The following is a 21501-nucleotide window of genomic DNA, read 5'->3' on the forward strand; positions in this document are numbered from 1 at the left end:
TTTTTTAATGTATAGGGGGATCAGCAGAAGCTTAAGTTCAAGTTTTTGGGGTGTCGCCACCCTTGTCTCCCGGCCACCATCTTGGAAAAGGGGTGCAAAGGGGTTTCGCGCTATATCTCGTAAACTACCAACCCAACGGAAAATCTTCTTCTTCTTTGAGTGCCTCTCCTATCGGAGATTGGATATCATTAGGGCGATTCTAATTTTATTTACTGCTGTTTTGAACAATTCGTTAGTGGTACAACCAAACCACTCTCTCAAATTTCTCATCCAGGACATTCTTCTACAGCCTGGATTTCTTCGTCCTTGGATTTTTCCTTGCATTATATTTTGTAGGAATGTGTACTTTACGGAAAATCTAATAAAACATAAAATGTAGCAAATTAAATTTTCTACAATTTTGTTTTATTACTTTTTATCGTCAAGTGACCAACAAAAAAGATATAAACAAAAATAAGTTTCCTTTTTTGAACAAGTTTCCTTTTGGAGGTTATAACTTTTTTTCAGTTCGTTTTACAATAAAATAACATAGCAATTTTGTAGAGGGTTTTTCAGCGAACAATTTCCACTAACAATTATTTATTGTGATTTTAACATTCCTATGTTATTATTAATCTATTCTTGACCTTTCTCCATCCATCCATCCATCCATCCATCCAATGGCACTACAGCCCAAATCGAGCCTTGGCCTCCTTCAATAAGCTTCTCCAATCATTTCGATTTACCGCTGTTCTTTTCCATGAACGCGTTCCCAGGAAGTTCCTGGCATCCTCATCGACTTCGTCTTCCCATCTCTTTTTAGGTCTTCCAACCGGTCTTCTTCCCTGCATTCTTGCATTCAGCAATTTTCTGGGGATTCTATTCTCATGCATGCGGACCACGTGCCCTGCCCACCGTAATCTCTGTAGTTTAGTGTGTTGTGCTAGAGTTGGTTCGCTATATTGCTCGTATATTTCTCTATTATACCTAATTCGCCAGTTGTTATTTTCCCTTATTGGGCCCAGTATCCTACGTAATACTTTTCTTTCAAACACATCTAATGCATTGGCAGATTTCTGTGTCACCACCCATGTTTCGCAGCCATAACTTACTATGGGCCTGATTATTGTTTTATATACCCGGAGTTTTGTTTTCCGGTGTACGTCTCGCGATTTGAATATGTGGCCCATCGCGAAATATGCTTTATTTGCCAGCACAAGCCTTCTATTTATTTCCGGTTCTTCTTCACTGCTTGCAACCAGATCCATTCCTAGGTACGTGAATCTATTCACATGTTCTATATCGTCAATAAAGTGTTGTTGCGCCGGTCTATTTGATCTGGTTTGTATGAGTAGTTTTGTTTTATTTGTGTTTATTGCTAGCCCTACTGCTTCTGCACTCTGTTTCAACTCAACGTAGGTTTCTTCCGCTGCATTCATTGTTCTGATCATTATGTTTATATCATCCGCGTATGCTGCTAATTGGGTAGATTTGTTTGTAAGTATGTTATTTCCGCTTACCGTCAACCGTCTAATTACATATTCAAGAACAAGATTAAAAAGCGTTGGAGCCAGTCCGTCGCCTTGTTTCAGTCCTTGCGTTATCGTAAACGCATCAGTGATCTGTCCTTGAATACATACTTGTGCTTCTGTTTCTGTCATTGTCATTTGCACTAGTCGTATTAATTCTTGACCTTTCTCCCCACTATAAAACTTAGTACCCTCAGCATATATAGAAAAGGCCCAAGAAGTTGTTTGAGGACAAATTCGGCCGTCCAGAAGAACAATGACGCAACCGCAAAATGCAAAATTCTTCAGAAGAGCAAAAAAAAACTATTTTTAAATATTTAAAATAGGGAATAAATGAAGAGTAATCGTCCAGGAGCATCGGTATGGCGTTTATTTTTTGATAACGATGGCTTTTATTTTTATCGGTATTGGTTCGAATTTCGTTATCTTAATTTAGTCGCCTCATTTTCTACCCTATCTACAGTTGCGTCATTATGCATCTGAAACAAGGTCTAACATAGCGCGAGTTATAGTACAACGACCGCTACCATCCAGTATATTCTACCACGTGGAATCAACACGAGGCTACGCCGCGTCGCAGCGTTAAACATTCTGGACCTAATTGCGACGTATTGGACAGCAAGATCAGCAATTATAAAATTATAAAACACCATGTAAAAATCAATATTTTTCAGTCTGATTAAAATCTCTAAATAAAAGTCTAATTTAAATGTTAAAGTAAAGTCTGATTTTAAATTATTGAGTTGTAACGAAAATCTTTGTTTGTCGAAATAAAAGTTTTAGTTGTGAAGTTCAGTTTAAAAAAAAAAAGTGTTTTTCCAAAGAACATTCATAATTCGCGTATGTCAGTAACGACGAAACTACCCTATAGTGGCTTAGCACATTTTTACAGTTCGGTCTTCTTGTATCATCTTTACATAGTATTAAATAAGTTAATTGCGCAATAAACAGGAATTTACAAAATTTGCAGTTACGTAATTTTTCTTCCGTACCGGACTGAATATCTAACACTGACAAAAATGCATTTAATCTCTTCTCACTTCCTCCAACACAAAATGCAGCCCGTTTCCACAGACTCCGAGTGTATCACCAGATTTAGTCATGGCTCGGTAAACATTGTGATCCAGAAAATTGTGGCTGGAAAAAGCATGAAAAATTTTGGATACCAATCCAAACTTCCAAGCCTCCTGTACCCCCGAGCTTATGAAATTCATCTTTAGCAGATACAATGGAAACTGGAAGTTTTGGAAAAGCAGACCTTAAATGTTCAGCAGTGTGCCTCTATTGTGGTGGTGAAAGTTGCAGCAACATCGTGGACATATCAACATTAATTATATTAAAGAAAATTAATTGGTAGATGAATTACCGACAATAACGCAACTCTAACTCTCATTATACTACAAAAATTCACCTCGGATACCGATTCAGATCGTAACTCGCAGCCTGGACCAAAGAAAAAAAAAAAATGAAAAAATAACTGTGATAGATCTTTTTCAACATATAATAATAAATAATATTATTTTGACTAGAAATTGTCCGTGGATTAGGCCTATTGGGGATACTACACAAAAAACGCGCCTCCAGACTCTATCTCATACGTGGCCGGAAAAGGGTCAAAAATAGCTTAATAATGGCGTGGGAATGTTAAAATCATAATAAATAAATATTAAGATAGAAAAGTAAGCCCAAGGTATTGTTTTTATTGTATTCCTATGATTATTTCATTCATAGGAGATTCTGACCAATAGAAAGCTACAGAAATAAAAATTAAAGTGATAATTTTTGATAATATCCCGTCGTCAAGTATATTACGTCAGATGCCCTTCGTTGCTACGAAAAAATACATTCAGTGACATTAATGACAATTAATGTTTTAAAAATTATAAAAGTGATGACTTTCAACCGTCAAATATTTATAACAACTGTGTGTTTAATTGTACTAATTTGTACTTACATAAATAAATTACAATAAAATTTTGGTTTTGATCAGTTTTATTCATGAAATAATCGCAGCAAATTGCACTCGATCTCTAAAATTATTATCGAATTTTTGCCCTCGTGACACTTTGACATAATTTCACTCCACTTCGGGTCTTGAAATTAAAACTGTCAAAGTGCCACTCGGGAAAAAATCGATAATTTTAGAGATCTTGTGCAATTACTACTGAGAATTCGAGAATCTGGTCAAGTTTGGAACGCTGTAAAACCTAGATAAATAAATAAAATTAAACAACTTTATAGTGGAAATTGTTCGTTGAAAAATCCTCTATAAAATCGCTATAATTTTATTGTAAAATAAATGGAAAAAAAGTTATAACCTCCAAAAGAACACTTCTTATAAAATTTTCTCTTATTGTTGTTTATAACTTTTTTGTTGGTCACTTGACGATAAAAAGTAATAGATATAAAATTGTAGAAAATTTTATTTGCTACATTTTGTGTAATTAAATTTTCTGTATGGTTGCTAGTTTAGGAGATACAGCGCGAAAGCCCTTTGCACCCTTTTTCCAAGATGGCGACCGGGGAACAAGGGCGGCGACCCCAAAAACTTGAACTTAAGCTTCTACTGAACCCCCCTACACATTAAAAAAATAAAATTGACTCCTCTAAAAAGTGCAACCCTAAATGTAACATTTCAATGGATTATTTGAAATGTGTCGTTACAGACGTATGAATCAACGGATCAATCAATGGACGATGGATCGCAAAACAAACGCAAAAGTTCTCGAACAACTAGGAAAACAGTGCGAAGTTTTAAATTCCATAAAAATCAGGAAGTTAGAATACTTGAATCACAGTATAAGAGGTGAAAAATATGAACTATTAAGAAATATCATGCAGGGTAATAAAGACAGAAGAAACGTAGGAAGACTTAAAGTCTTGTGGCTACACAATCTCCGTGAATATTTAAGATGCAGTTCAATTGAACCAGTCAGGCGCGTATCCATCAAAATTATAAGAATGATTTCCAATCTCCGATGGAACTGGATGAAGAGGGTATTACCCCAGAATTTGAAGAGATATGGAGGTATAGCGACACGCTTCATTTATTATTATTTTTTTAATTGCTTATTTTAAATATAGACTTTCTTTTCTCAAAACGAAATAATATGGGTCATATAAAATTCACATTTAATATACAAACCAGATGCTAAGAAGGGCCCGTTAAGTTTTACGAAACGAAATGTATCCCTAACCAGATGTTTTTGGTGTGTTCAGTTTAATAAACTGAATTCCCCATAAATTAATTACCTTATCAGACCTTATGTCAATAACTCACTTTGGAAATGCATTAGAAGACGTTTCTTAAAACTGCAGAAATGTAACTTTTAAACGCCAGATCTAAATAATTTATCGCCTTTCTGGTCAGATGGTAGAAACACAAACACATTAGTGTTTGTGGTTTTTTTTTTCATTATAGTCACAGCAACCACCCGGCGCGGACACACCACCATACTCGCAAAGAATAACAAACCCTCTTTCGAGAAATATTCACGCTATTTTACCGACACAAATAAATATATTATTGACAAGTTGTTTTTTTTGTGGATTTTAGAAATTTTGTAATATTGTCCGTTGAACAATTAGTGCCCAATAAATTACTTATACAGTTAGGTATGTAAAACATGGCGCGATAATTGGCAAAGCGGGGGCATACAATTAACAAGTGATTAAAAGTAATTTGGACATTACATATTTCGCATACAAGTGGATCGCTTTGAGACAGTAAATATGAATGAGTAAGTCTCGTGTGTCCAATTCTCAATCGAGTTATCACCAGCTGTTCTCTTCTGTTACGAGTTGACGGTTCCCAGGCTGTAATGTCATTTTTAATTAGTCTCAGTGAAGTTTGAGACGATTGCCATTCGTTTTTCCACTTGCACAAAACACGATTCTTAAAGTAAGCTTTTATATCACTCGCGGTATTTCGACACTCATCTTTTTCTATATCGGCACATACCGCAATTACACTCGCGCACTGGTCAGCTTTTTCGTTGCCTGCAATGCCAATGTTGGATGGTATCCATATAAATCTGATTCGTCTAGCGTTTTCTTGAGCCTGCATCAGTTCGAATTTAATGTGTTTCTCAATAGGACCTTTGGGATAGATCTGTTTAAGGGTTTGAAGAGAGCTTAGTGAGTCACTTAAGATAAGTGAATTAGAAATGTCATTAGAATTGATATGCATGATAGCTTTGAGCACTACATAGAGCTCAGCAGAGAAAATCGAGAAGTAAGATGGGAGACGAAATTGGTAAGTATTGCTTGGGGTAACGAAGGCATTGCCTACTCCTCTCTCACACTTTGATGCGTCTGTAAAGATTTTGTAACAATACTCATAATTCTCTTTGAGAACTAAATCTAGATGGTGCTGGAACTCTTCATGACTATTAATACAGTTGAGTCCGCGAGTCTTTACCCGTGCGTCATCATTTAAAGCATACGAAATAAGTCGGAAATCTATTTCACGCAACAACAACTGACAGAAAGTGGCTGCTGTTCCGATTACGGGTTTTATTATAAAATTTGACGTTAACAAATATATTATAGAATGTCAAATGTAAGTTTTGCTTCAAAATTTTTGTGCAGAATTACAGCTACATTTGAAGTAGCTTAATAAATTCATTATTATTGATTAATAAATAAATAAACAATTTATAAAAAATTCAATAACATATTTTATTTTTGTTATTTTATTCACTTTGACGGAAATCTAAACACACTCATTTCTTTACTGTGTGAATGATGTTAGCTTTGTATGTTTTAAATATTAATTGCCAAAATATAATATTTACCTTAAAATTTCAAAGCCCAATATAAAATTAGTTGTGAAAACAACTGTTTGTGTAATATAAAGAAACTTCAAAACGCAAAAATTCGACAAAAACCGCAAAAAATTCAACTGACTGACAGCCACAAAAGTAAACAAAGCAGAAACGTCAAACAAATTGTGCTTAAAATATGAAAACATACCGAATCGTCTTTTTTGTACCTATCTCTTTTCAATGCACTGAGTCTAGATGGTTCATAAAAATAACATGTGTTTTTACTTAATAACAAACGGCAGCTGGTTTGTCATGAGTTTCATGCGTGGATGAGAATGATGCTAGATAAAAAGTATGTGTTTTATCTCGCCAGGTATTAATGACGCACGGGTAAAGACTCGCGGACTCAACTGTATGTTTGTCGAATTGGGTTAGCGCAGTATTTATATTGGGAATATTAATTAACCAAGGTGAGGGGTTTTTAATATTGATTGGAAGAATATCTAATCAATATAATATTGGACAAGTTGTTGTTTTTACACTTATTTTAATTTAAGTTAATCGTCCCCGAACACCCACGGAACGGGATACGGACGTTTCGCCCCCGCCGTTTCGCCCCCGACCGTTTCGCCCCCGCTGTTTCGTCTCCAGCCGTTTCGCCCCCGAGCCGTTTCGCCTCCGGGATTTTACCTAATATTTTTAACTAGTTGCATTGAGTTATAAATACAATGTTAGTAATACATTTACCTATTGATCATTTTTTGTTCTTAGCTTAGGTTAGGTTAGGTTAGGTCCGTAAATTATAAGTAAGGCAAAATTAGCTTTCTGAGAACAAAATCCTTTGTGTAAGAAAATATGTAAAATTATTTCTGAGAACAATTATGTATTAATCCAGTCTATCTACTATAAATATGTGTAACAAAGCACTTCTAAGAAAAACAAACAAAAAATGAGCAATAGGTAAATAAAGTATTATTAACATTGTATTTATAACTCAAACTAGTTAAAAATGTTAGGTAAAATCCCGGGGGCGAAACGGTTCGGGGGCGAAACGGTTCAGGGGCGAAACGGCTGGGGACGAAACGGCGGGGACGAAACGGTCGGGGGCGAAACGGCGGGGGCGAAACGCCCGTAAACCGTCGATTCTTGGTGAGCTGTTCTTCTTGAGATGCTTACATGAGACGTGTGCATACACAGCCACATGGAATTTTAAAATACAGGTTATTTCGTTTTTAAAAGTTCATTAAAAATTATGTTGTCTTTTTAAACTGTATTTATCTATAATATTATATACTTACGATTCTAAAGTGTTCAGCAACGGATCTGGATCGACTCTCTCTACAGAATGCTTTTGATTATCTCTAGAAATCCTCACAAAATCACACAGTAATTGAGCAACGTTATAGTGTCTTTCTCTATCCACTTTTGGACTTAACAGGGATATCAAAGACTGGATGATTCTTTTGCTGTCTAACCACTGAAAAGGGAAATATCCAATGAAAACATTAAGAGATGATTTAATATGGAACATTGGCATTTTACATAAATTATAAAAATGTACCTAAAGTGTAACCAACCTTGGGGCGTGTTGCCAAGCAGTATTTTTTAACGTCGAATTATAAGAATCATCTATGTAGTCACCAAGTTTTCGTTGGAATTTTGTCACGCTGAATAGGCAGGTAATGAGGTGCAAATTTTAGACCTTCCCGTGCCTTCTCTTATTCAGCATTCGCTTGGTTTGCAAGTAATAGAAACCACGAAGGCGTAACCAGAAACTTGGTCTCATTAGAGATTTTATTTCTCCGGAAATAAAACTTCGAATTGTTTTAAGCAGATGTCGCTACGGCATTCATATCGAGTTATTTTATTGTGATCCGGTATTAGGAGGCTTGACTTGTTTCAGTTCGTTCAGAGATAGTCAATTATATTTATATTTCTGTATGTCTGTTTTTTATATTATATTATTAGGTCTGGATCCCGCGTATGAAAAAAAAGTTGATTAATAGCAAGCTGAAAATTTGTAAATAGCTTAAGGGTGTCTAGTCGGATAAACTTTGATATATAAGAAAACTGTAACAGGGGCAGTTTTAATTGTGGAACAGGTTAAAAATTTGAAACAGTCAGACCACGAAAACGGCACAAATATTTTGACCGACAGAACAGACTTAAACTCTCCGAACAGAGATTAAACTCTCATGCAAAAATCAGACTGCTATTTATCTTCTTCTTCTTCTTCTTCTTCTTCAGCCTGTGTTCGTCCACTGCTGGACATAGGCCTCTTCCATTTGCTTCCATCGATTTCTACTCTTGGCAATTCTCATCCACTGTTTGCCCGCGACTTGTTTGATATCATCTGCCCACCTCTTCTGCGGTCTGCCTACTCCTCGCCTGTTCTCTCTTGGTCTCCAGTTTGTTAGTCTCTGTGTCCATTTTTCGGGATTATCTCGGGCAACGTGTCCGACCCATTGCCACTTGAGCCTTGCTATACGTTCTGCGACATCAGTAATCTTTGTTCTTTCACGAATGTCGATATTTCGAATTTTGTCTCTCAAACTAATCCCTAGCATGGCCCTCTCCATCGCTCTTTGAGTTGTACTGAGCTGCTCTAAGGTTTTCTTTGTAAAGGCCATGGTCTCCAGTCAATATGTAGTTACAGGCAAGATACATTTGTCATAAACTCTACGTTTTAGACACATTGTGCTATTCATCACCTGTCATAATTCCTACATATTCCCTGACATATTCTACATGTTCCGCTCATTAAAACGCCCATTTGGTGATAAATAGCAGTCTGATTTTTGCATGAGAGTTTAATCTCTGTTCGGAGAGTTTAAGTCTGTTCTGTCGGACAAAATACATGTGCCGCTTTCGTGGTCTGACCGTTCCAAATTTTTAATCTGTTCCACAGTTAAAACTTCCCCTGTTCCAGTGTTCCCATATATCAAAGTTTGTCCGACTAGACACCCTTAAGCTATTAACAAATTGTCAGCTTGCTATTAATCAACTTTTTTTTCATACGCGGGGTCCAGACCTATATGTCATTGTTTTTATCTGTACTTCAATCTGTTACAATCTGTACTGAATTGGGCTTGCCCGTAAAAAATAAATAAATAAATATTATACATCCTCTGAAGATCTCTAATGAGTGAAATTAGTAAGAACGTTTATGACGCTCTCTGAACGAACTGAAATATAGGACGTCTTTTGATTTCATTATACAGCGAATTCTCTTGTATTAGTTTTACTGCTGAGTATCGGGGCCAAGTTTTCGTTGGAATTTTGCCACGCTGAATAGGCAGGTAATGAGGTGCAAATTTTAGACCTCCCCGTGTCTTCTTTTATTCAGCATTCGCTTGGTTTGCAAGTAACATAAACCACGAAGGCATAAATTTATAAAATATTTAATTAAAACCCAACCATAGTCTCTGGCTTTCTTAACATTCTGTTTTTTGGTTCAATCGCTTATGTTGGATTAAATAAAAAAAGTTATGTACTTTGACAACGTGTCATGTTTTTCATCAATACAGGGTGTGCGACAAACCTGAAGGACATCAAACATGAAGGACATTAAAGGTGACGTATCTTTCCTGAAGTTGTTCAATTTCTAAGTATTTGGTTGACATCGAGTTTCCTTTAGCTGTGTTGAGTTGCCCCCCCCCCACTTCCAAAAATTAAAAAACAAATAGCCCTGATTTATGAGCTCTCATATTCAGCAAACTAAAAATTTCGAGCTCGTTCCACTGAGCAGGAATTTGATACTTTAGTGAGGGGGGGGGGGGTCAGCCCCCCGCTACTTAAAAATAGGAATATTGAATTGGTTTTTGCGGCAGAATTACGAGCTATTTATGAGCTCTTGAAATTATATAGTTTCGATTTTTGAGCTCATCCCCTTCACCCCTAAACAACCCTTTAATTGATTTAACTTAAGAGAAAAATGCTGAGAAAACTTAAAATATATCGTATTGCAGATATAATTCCTATAGCTTATATAAGAATAAACTATTAAATCACGTGCATTTCGATTATTGAGTTACAACCCCTTCGCAAGAAAACCACCCTATCTTCCCGGCTTAAGAGAAAGTTGTACTTAAAATGCATTAAAACTAATTATTTGGCGACTACATATCATTGAATAATTTATAAGCTTCCAAATTACGCGCATTTAGATCAGTAAATTGCAATTTATTTTGTATAGTGCAGTCACTGAAGGTAAAAATCAACGATTACCTTCAATTTCGGTGAACCTTCATCGATTTTCACGAAAATTGGTCAGTGGTTAGAGGATACGTCAAGAAACAAAGGTGACTTGGTACCACCTTGCGCCTTTACCCTGAGGGTGGATACCGCCCCTTCTCGGGGGTGAAAATTATTTTATTAAAAATAGCTGCACAAATCAATAAAAGAACAAATTAAAAGCAAAATTTATTATATAAAGTTATTAAATTAAGTCAATACTTTTTAAGTTATTAAACATCAAAAATTTATATTCTAAGAATAAACTCTTAAATCACGCGCCTTTCGATTATAGAGCTACAACCCCTTCGCAAGAAAACCATCCCATATTCCCGGCTTAAGAGAGAGTTGTACTTAAAATAATTTAAATTAATTATTTGGCGACTACATATCGTTTAATAATTTATGAGGTAAACCTTCGATTTCGGTAAATCTCCATTCATTTTCACGAATTAACAATAACAACTTGGGATTTTAACCTGGGGTATATGTCACCCCTTCTTGGGGGTGAAAACTACTTTATTAAAAATAACCCCACAAATCGAGAGAGGGACAAATTGTAAGCAAAATTTGTTATATAATGTGATAATAAATCAATACTTTTTGAGTTATTAAAGATCAAATATTTTAATTTGTGTGAAAGAAATTGCATGCTTTAAAGCGATTTTTCATAAATAACTCAAAAACTGTAAGTTTTTACAAAAAAGTGTTTATCACTAAAATTGAAGCTAATAAAAAATATAATAAATTGCTTACTTGAAAAACCCTTTCATGTTAATTTGAAGTAAGTTATTGGTAATTAAATATATATGTTTTTCTGCGACTGTTTAAATCTAAGGATTCAAGCTTAAATAACGGGAAAGAGATACATTTTATAACGCTTAGGTACTAAATACTTGTCAAAGTACTTAGAAATACCTATCAAAAATGAGTTCCAGAAAAAGTTGATAGCATCAAAATCCGCTCACCAATTTTCGTGAAAATGAATGAAGATTTACCGAAATCGAAGGTCATAGTTGATTTTTACCTTCAGTGACTGCACTATAGAAAGAAAATGGCAATTCAATAATTGAGATGCGTATATTTTGCGAGCTCATAAATTATTAAACGATATCTAGTCGCCAAATAATTAATTTAAATTATTTTAAGTACAACTCTCTCTTAAGCCGGGAATATGGGATGGTTTTCTTGCGAAGGGGTTGTAGCTCAATAATCGAAAGGCGCGTCATTTAAGAGTTTATTCTTAGAATATAAGCTATACGAATAAAACTACTATTAACTTTTTTGTAAAAACTTAGTTTTTCAGTGATTTACGAAAAACCGCTTCAAAACATGCATTTTTTTCACGAATAATTAAAATTTTTGATTTTTAATAACTTAAAAAGTATTGACTTATTTTAATAACTTTATATAATAAATTTTGCTTATAATTTGTTCTTTTATAGATTTGTGCAGTTATTTTTTATAAAATAATTTTCACCCCCGAGAAGGGACGAATTTCCACCCTCAGGGTAAAGGCGCAAGGTGGTACCATGTCACCTTTGTTTCTTGAGGTATCCTCTAACCACTGACCAATTTTCGTGAAAATCGATGAAGGTTCACCGAAATTGAAGGTAATCGTTGATTTTTACTTTCAGTGACTGCACTATACAAAATAAATTGCAATTTACTGATTTAAATGCGCGTAATTTGGAAGCTTATAAATTATTAAATGATATGTAGTCGCCAAATAATTAATTTAATGCATTTTAAGTACAACTTTCTCTTAAGTCGGGAAGATAGGGTGGTTTTCTTGCGAAGGGGTTGTAGCTCAATAATCGAAATGTACGTGATTTAATAGTTTATTCTTAGAGTATATACGCTATAGGAATTATATCCGCAATACGATATATTTTAAGTTTTCTCAGCATTTTTCTCTTAAGTTAAATCAATTAAAGGGTTGTTTGGGGGTGAAGGGGATGACCTCAAAAATCGAAACTATATAATTTCAAGAGCTCATAAATAGCTCGTAATTCTGCCGCAAAAACCGATTCAATATTCCTATTTTTAAGTAGTGGGGGGGCCTACTCAGCCCCCCCCACTAAAGTATTAAATTCCTGCTCAGTGGAACGAGCTCAAAATTTTTAGTTTGCGGAATATGAAAGCTCATAAATAGCTCATAAATCAGGGCTATTTGTTTTTTAATTTTTGCAAGTGCGGGGGGGGGGGGGGAGGTCAACACGGGTGTTTCCTTTAGCTTCTCTGAACTTCCTTCTAATGATTTTATTGATTCGTTGTTTGCATTCTATTGGGTTTGATTTATGTTTTTGTCTTGTGTTCATGAGGTCCATAATGTATTGCGTTACATATTCTTGTTTTCTGTTGTTTTCCGTTAATCCGATGTCTTCTTCTTTTATCTTTGTTATTTTCGTTTTTAGATCAATCCATGTTATTTCAACGTCTGTTATTACCAAGTTCTCTCTTGTTTATTTTTCTTTCTCAACTGTGATATTTATTTTTTTGCTTTTAAGGTTCTTCAGTTGTCTATTCAGTATATATTTTTGTCATTTTCTCCTTTTTTGCGTTCAAAAATCTTTTAAATCTAAAATCCATTATAACTGGATGGTGATCGCTATTATATTAGTTACAGGGTATGTTTTAGTAATTTAGTAATTGGCCAATGGATGGTTTTAACAACATCGTTAATTATTTTGCGTCATCATATGTAGGAAGTCAATTAAGTTAGCAGTCGATCTTAAAAACATTTTTGCGAATCCTGCGAATGCTGTACTGTTGTGGTGGTAGTTTTTTGCATTCAGTAATTTTTTCTGAATCTGTTATTCAAAAGAACAAACTAGGACAAGCTGCTTAGTTTTTCTCGTCAAAACAGTCGGGGTCGTGTTTCCCTTCCTTGTCCAATAGTTCTTTAATTATCTCTTTCTTTTTATAATCCTCGGTTTTATGAACGTAATTCGAGTGTACATTGGCACGAAAACCCGTCGCAAATATTCTTCTTCTTGACTGGTTTTACAATTAGCGGTGAGCCTTCAACTGTAGCCCTCCATCTTCTACGATCTTAAGCTTCTATTTCCCATTGTTGTACCCCAATCCTAGATAAATCGTCTTCAACGTCATCTTTCCATCTCTTTCTGAGATGGTCTACTGATCTTCTACAGTCTCGTCCCTCAAAAACCACTCTCTTTAACGCTCTGTCTTATTCTGATCTTACCATACGACCTGCCCATATTGTGGGGTTAGCTTTTATATGTCTGACGATGTTTTCAGTACTATATAGAGTCGCCAATTCAGCATTGCTGCGCCTTCTCCACTCTCCTGTCAATTCATCTCTTTAAGGGCCAAATATCATTCCGAGAACCTTCCTTGCAAATACCAGCAGCTTAGTTATTTCCCGCTAATGTAGAGTCCATTTTCACTTTCATTTGTAACAACTGGGAGAATAATTGACATGTACAGTCTTAAGTTAGATTGTGTTTTTAGCAGCTTAGATCTTAATAATGATAATAGGGAGTATAATGCTCTATTTCCCGCAGCTATCCTTGCTGAGACCTCTTTTTCTATTTAGTTGTCATCTGTGATTACCCTTAAACTCTTTTACTACTTCGAAGTTGTGGTCATTAATAGTTATGTTATGTCTAACTCTTGGTCTTTTGGTTACTAGCATGTGTTTCGTCTTCTCTTCATTTATTTGAAGACCCAGACCATCTGTTTCTTTCTCGAGTTGTGAAAACACCTCGCTCGCGTCTCTTGTAGAATGAGCGACTGCATCTAGATCATCAGCACAGGTAAACGATAGTTTTGAATATTTGATTGAATATTGACTTTGAATATTGAATTGAAATATCAACAGTGATAAGGGATCTCCCTGTCTAAGTCCTGATGTTCCATTAAATGTCATCTCATCTGTTTCCCTTCTTTACCTGTGCATATGAGTATGTCACGCACATTTGAGTTAGCTCCACTAATTTTCTTGGTACAGTAGAACCCCGTAAATCCGAACCCCGCGAATCCGAACTTTCGGCAAATCCGAACCAACGGAAAGTGAAAAATATTTAAAAATTCAAGACAAAAACTTAAAAACATGTTTATTATACAGAGTAAAGCCAGAAAATTGGACAATGTAGGATTACTAGGACTTTGATATTTAAAATTTCTTAAAAATAAATATTGTACTTTAATATATAGGTTTATAAAGTGTTTATAAAGGTTAAACACAAACTTACTTTGGTTCTCTCGTAGTCAACTTGAGTCCAAAAATATTGTCCACACTCTTGCGAGAACGTTTGGCTACTCAAAATCACAATGAAAGCTTTGAATTACTAGTTAAGGCTAACTTTCGGATAATCCGAACTTTTCGGAATCCGAACAGGCTGTCCCCCCAATTAGTTCGGATTTGCGGGGTTCTACTGTATTACCATTTCTAGCATTGCAAGCCACAGTGTGCTTCTTTTTATAGAATCATATGCGTGCTGGAAATCTACGAAAATTTGGTGTACATCTCGGTTGAGTTCTCAGTTTTTTCTAATATTTGTCAGATCGTAAATATTGGATCTATTGTTGACATTCCAGCATGAAAGCCGGATTGGTAGTCTCCTAGGATATCTTCCGAATACGGAGGGAGGTTCTTTAGCAAGATAATTGATAGAACTTTATATGCTGTGCTACTAAGCGATATGACTCTATAGTTTCCAAATTGTTCATCTCTTTTTTTATGAACGGGTATTATACCGCTTCCATTTCATACCCTAGGCATTTTTTGTTGTCATGCTCTCAGAATAATGCCATACAATTATTGATGTAAAACGTTTTTATCAATTGTCTATTATCTCTCTCAAATATCTCTCGCAAATATTGCGATAATATAATAAAGCCGATTTCTCAGGAACCGTTTATGGTACAGCTTTAAGAAAAAAAATATTTATAACAAAAGTTGCCTCGGGAAAAGCCTGGAAATTATTTTCATAGTTGTAGGTCCACCGCTAGAGGGCGTAATTGAATATCAAAAATTAAAAAATCAAAATATTACAAAATTTACCTAATGAAAAGGCACTGGAAATCCAATCATCGTATTCTCCATAAAATTCTGCGCATATTTGATTTCACAAGTTTAAGTCTACCTTTGCAAATAAGAGGTGGGGGTGAGTGGGAACCTTCATATGAAAAAATGGCTGTAAGTCCGGTTCTGCTAAATCGAATTTTTTGCATACTTTGTCTTAAAACAGCTCTTTTCGTCAATGTAAGTGTCTTATTTTCGAAATAGCCTAGTAAGTAATATGCAAGCTAGGAGGCGTTATTTAATTATTTTCAGAAATCTAGTTTTCTTTGGAAAATATTAAATACAAGAATGCATTTTTAATCCTGTATTACAAAATTAGACCAAATATCTCGAGATAAACGTATATAATTAATTAAAACAACAATAAGACAAACAACACTATAAAATATAACAAAGAAATAAAAGCAACTACTTACTTAGTTTTAGTGACTGCCTAAATGTTCAAATTGTTGTCTATCATTTTGGATGCAAGCATTTACTCTTCCAAGAGTAGATTGAATAGCAACAGATTTAACTGTTTTAGACATTTATTTATTAGGACGGATTAAAGACCTTGTTTTTGCCGCTAGACCCACTACTTGATAAAACATGATCTAGAATCTGGAGAATACGAAACGCCATTCAAAGCATTACGAAAGCAGAAATTGAAACTGCTGTTCAATCTGCTCTTGAAAGAGTAAATGCTTGCATCGAAAATGATGGGCAACAATTTGAACATTTAGGTTGTCACTAAGTAAGTACATAGTTGCTTTTATTTCTTTGTTATATTTTATAGTGTTGTTTGTCTTATTGTTGTTTTATTTAATTATATACGTTTACATCTGGAAAATGTTTCTTTGTTTTTTCCATAGAACACTACTTTTCCTTAACTTCGTTTACTGGTGACATTAACAGTTGTTTAAAATTTACACGTTTCTTAAGATATCTCGAGATAGAAAAAGGTATCGACATGCCGCTTTCGGTATTATGTTGCTAATTTGGTCTAATTTTGTAATACAGGATTAAAAATGCATACTTGTATTTAATATTCTCCAAAGAAAACTAGATTTCCGAAAATAATTAAATAACGCTTACTAGCTGGCATATTACTTATTAGGCTATTTCGAAAATAAGATTCTTACATTGACGAAAAAGAGCTGTTTTCAACAAGACTAAGTATGCAAAATTCGATTTAGCAGAACCGGACTTACAGCCATTTTTTCATAAGAAGGTTCCCATTCCCCCCCCCCCCCACCTCTTATTTGCAAAGGTAGACTTAAACTTGTGAAATGAAATATGCGCCGAATTTTATGAAGAATACGATGATTGGATTTCGAGTGCCCTTTCATTAGGTAAATTTTGTAAAATTTTGATTTTTTAATTTTTGATATTCAATTACGCCCTCTAGCGGTGGACCTACAATTATGAAAATAATTTCCAAGCTGTTCCCGAGACAACTTTTGTTATAATTTTTTTTCTCAAAACTGTACTATAAACGGTTTCTGAGATAAAATATGACCGAGAGCCATTCTTATTGGGACACCCGGTACATATAAGTCCAAGTAGTTCTGGATTGGAATTTCGCATGGAATTTTGGATAATTTAAAATACTTGAACGTAACTGAAAATTAATTAACACATAGGACAATATGTTGATGCTATTCCTGAATAAAATATATAAATAATATAATATGCACTTACATTTAATATATTCTGATTCATTTCGACTCCTTCAACTTGCGTCATCAGCTTGAGCATGAGATCCATGATGGCGGAAGTGCCTAAGTGCTTGAGCAGTAATGATATAAAGGTGTCCTTAGCCTTTAAAAAGTCTAGGACCTGTAAGCAAGTGAACTGATAGGATAACCAGTTCTGTTTTCAGGTAGTAGTAGTAGTAGTTGAAACCAATATTCATATTGTTCAAAATGTCACCATAGTCCAACGGAACGATACACCATTTTGGAGAGAAAGAGAAAGGAAGAAAAATGTGTTATATATTTATACCACTAAATTTCTACGCTACTAATCTAAGAAGCTGCTGTAAATAGAGACCTTTCAATATTACTACAAAACTTTGAATATTAAGTTATTCAAAATCAAAGCAAAATAATTATTACATAATATATTTTTATTCAATATGTTTACAGTAGTGTCACCATGCATTATAATATGATGATTATGTAATACATATTCAGCCAAGATGCTTTAATTCACTTTACAGTTCTTATACTATATGAGGGCTGATCAATTTGCACCACTCTAACCCTTTCAATAAAAAATTAGTCAAATAAAAAAAGCTGTAAGACAGTACCATTGATTTACTTTACACGTGGCATCATTATTTGAAAATAGTTTATCGCGCAAGTGATAGTCAGCAATCTCTGGGTATCAAATCTGGAGAATGTGAAGGATGTTCCACTAATTCGAAGCCTGCTTGGACGATTGTAGCTGTTGCATTGGCGGGTATGTGCCTAGCTGCATTATCCTGATGAAAAATAACACTTGCACTTTTTTGCATTGCACTTTTGATGATTTCATCCATGATTTAATTCAAAAGAATAGGACTCAACGAGTCCCCCCTGTCTTATTCCGCTGCTTATGTCTATAGACTCTGTAAAGTGTCCATCTATTCTGATTTCCAGTTTGTTGTTTTGGTAGATGTTTATTAATTTAATGATTTTGATGATATTTAGGGGAACTTCTCTATTATACAGAAGATGTATTACATCTTTGAGTCTTACTCTGTCAAATACTTTCTTCAAGTCAATCAGACACAGAAATGTTGCTCTATTATACTCTAGTGATTTCTCAGTAATTTGCTTTATGACGAATATCGTTGTACACGATCTTCAGTAATGTATTCACCAAATCTCTCCACCAAATTCGAGCATCTACTGTAGGCACGCTTGAACAGCTTCAGACCTGTTTTTATAATTTTATGAGTATAGATAACAGATTGGAGTTCTATGGAGTTTAACTCGGAGTGATGCGGGGGTAAGCGTAAAACAGTATGTCTATGTTGTTGTAAAAGATTATCGAACTGATATACTATGTGATGGCCTGACTGAATATGTGAAGGCGAAAAACATCTATTTGGTGGGCCATCCTTGGTACAGTCCTGACCGTGTGATTTCTTTGCATTCCCCAGAATCAAAAACAAAATCAAAGTACACGGTAAATGTTTTAAGACGTCAGATAAGGCGTTCCTAGCATATAAAAACTCATTTCTGAGATAGGTACCTATTTCGTATCAGTATAAATGCTTTCATGATTGATTTGTTCGAATGTATGTTTCGAAGTGTATTAATCTGAAACGCGAATATTAAAAAAAGAACAATACAACTGATTTTTTCCATAAATATTTTTCTTTCTATTATTTCTGCAAGACTTTTAGTGTACGCCTTTGTAATGGTCTTCTTCCAAGATGGCAGTATATTATGTATAGGTAATGAATTTTTCGAAGAGCTATGACCTTGAAAATGTCAAAAAGAATATAACTAAATATCTCTTTTCTTACTCAGACTCTTTAAAGTATTTTACAATATTGTAGAATCGAAAATATTTAGTTATATTATTAATAGACCAGGGTGAATCTGAGAGGTGGCATTCGGATTTTTGCAGATAAAATTAGGTGACAACTTCAGTAATTATAATTGACTTATGCTCCTTCTCAAATATGCCCGGAACATTAATAAAAAATTCAAATATTTAAAAATTTCGAAAAACATCGATTTTTTTCATCTTTCATTGTTTATAACTTTAAAACGATTGATTTTGGAACAAAGTCGTAGGGAAATAAAATAAAGAAAATTTAATTTTGTATAATATACGACTGGTTTAAAATGTCTTAAATTATTACCCTTTCTGCCAAATAGCATAAATACAAAATAAGTGGGCTAAATAAGCCTGTTTTTATTCAATGTTTTTCAACCACTTTGGTTGCACTCAGAACCTTCATAATTCGTTTAGAAAATTGTTACAACATACTTAATCCGTCCACCAAATTTCATTAAAATCGACATTATAGATTTTGCATAATAATTTTACAATCTAATTTTTTTTAAAAAGTTCAATTTTTTTAAAAACTCTGAACAAAAAGTAGACCATTTAGAAGTTTGCTCATTTTTTACATATCAAGAGGCGCTCTACCTATCTAATACACTTTACATCATTAAAATCGGATTATTTAAGCGGCCTCAGCACTGTTTTAAAGTTATAAACAATTTTTTGGCTTATAAACAAATATAGTGAGGACGTTTGAGTTGGAATAAATTCATTTTCTCGAGAATGCGACTCTGGAGATAAATCCCGAAACAGGTCGATTTTTATATTTAAATTATATTTTTTTGCCATATAATATATCATACTAGTAACGTCATCCATCTGGGTGTGATGACGTAATCAATGATTTTTTTAAATGAGAGTAGGGGTCGTGTGCTAGCTTATTCGAAAGGTTATTCAATTTTCTATTCATTAATATAGACACTAACATAATTATTTATACAGGGTGCCCAACAAAATGTTTTGAATTAATTGAGACAAAAAGAAGAAAGTATATAATTTATTTAATTCGAAATACATTTGATTGTTGTCCTAAAACAGAAAAAAATGTTTATTTGATAAATAATTGTAAAATGAATTTATTCCAACTCAAACGTCCTCACTGTATTTGTTTATAAGCCAAAATATTGATTATAACTTTAAAACAGTGCTGAGGCCGATTAAATAATCCAATTTTAGTTCTGTAAAATGTATTAGATATGTAGAGCGCCTCTTTATATACACTGTGTCCGTAAAGTATGGAACAAATTCTTTTTTAGCTAAACAGAGCATTTTAAGAAATAATCCTGAAAGACGTCGATTTTTGATTTTAATTTACCGTATTTTAAAATAATATTCTAATATACAGGGTGAATTACTTTCGAGTAATGACGTCACCGTCATTTTTTTTAATGGAACACCCCCATTTTGTTTCAATTTTCGGATTACTCTAGCTGAGCTGATTCCAAAAATGTATCACATGTTGATTCAAATTGGTACAGGGTGGACAAAAATACAATAGTTTTGTGTGTATTCATAATATTAAATTTTAATTAATTTTTGATATTAAATTAAAATATTAAATTAAACAATATCAAAAATTAATTAAAATCAAAAATTAATTAAAATATCAAAAATAAATAAGTATTTTTGATAATATTGTTAATTTAACTAACGCGTTACTTTATGAACACATACAAAGCTATTGGATTTTTGTCCACCCTGTACCAATTTGAATCAACATGTGATACATTTTTGGAATCAGCTCAGCTAGAGTAATCCGAAAATTGCAACAAAATGGGGGTGTTCCATTAAAAAAAAATGACGGTGACGTCATTACTCGAAAGTAATTCACCCTGTATATTAGTGTATTATTTTAAAATACGGTAAATTAAAATCAAAAATCGACGTGTTTCAGGATTATTTCTTAAAATGCTCTGTTTAGCTAAAAAAGAATTTGTTCCATATTTTACGGACACAGTGTATAATAAAATTAGCAAACTTCTAAATGGTCTACTTTTTGTTCAGAATGTTTTTAAAAAATTTTAACTTAAAAAAAATTAGATTGCAAAATGATTATGCAAAATCTATTAAGTCGATTTTAATGAAATTTGGTGGACGATATAAGTATGTTGTAAGAATTTTTCACGACCCGAAGGGGAGTGAAATTATGTCAATGTGTCACGAGTAAAGTAATTTATTTATGTAAGTACAAATTAGTACAATTAAACACAAAGTTGTTATAAATATTTGACGGTTGAAAGGCATCACTTTTATAATTTTTAAAACATTATTTGTCATTAATGTCACTGAATGTATTTTTTCGTAGCAACAAAGGGCATCTGACGTAATATACTTGACGACGGGATATTATCAAAAATTATCACTTTAATTTTTATTTCTGTAGCTTTCTATTGGTCAG

General features: G+C 33.9%; 1 protein-coding gene across 3 annotated transcripts in view; it reads right to left on the reverse strand.

Moving 5' to 3' along the window:
* The window catches only part of LOC126892333 (serine/threonine-protein phosphatase 6 regulatory subunit 3-B), a 169245-nt gene that overhangs the window by 81659 nt on the left and 66085 nt on the right, over positions 1 to 21501 (reverse strand). For all 3 annotated transcript variants that reach the window (XM_050661844.1, XM_050661842.1, XM_050661843.1), the window contains exons 5-6: positions 17241 to 17411; positions 7573 to 7751 (exon numbers count right to left, since the gene is read on the reverse strand). In XM_050661844.1, the coding sequence (XP_050517801.1) occupies positions 7573 to 7751; positions 17241 to 17411 (350 nt within the window). The remainder of the gene's footprint in view (positions 1 to 7572; positions 7752 to 17240; positions 17412 to 21501) is intronic.

The sequence above is a fragment of the Diabrotica virgifera genome, chromosome 9, assembly GCF_917563875.1.
Source record: "Diabrotica virgifera virgifera chromosome 9, PGI_DIABVI_V3a".
In the NCBI taxonomy this organism is placed as follows: domain Eukaryota; kingdom Metazoa; phylum Arthropoda; class Insecta; order Coleoptera; family Chrysomelidae; genus Diabrotica; species Diabrotica virgifera.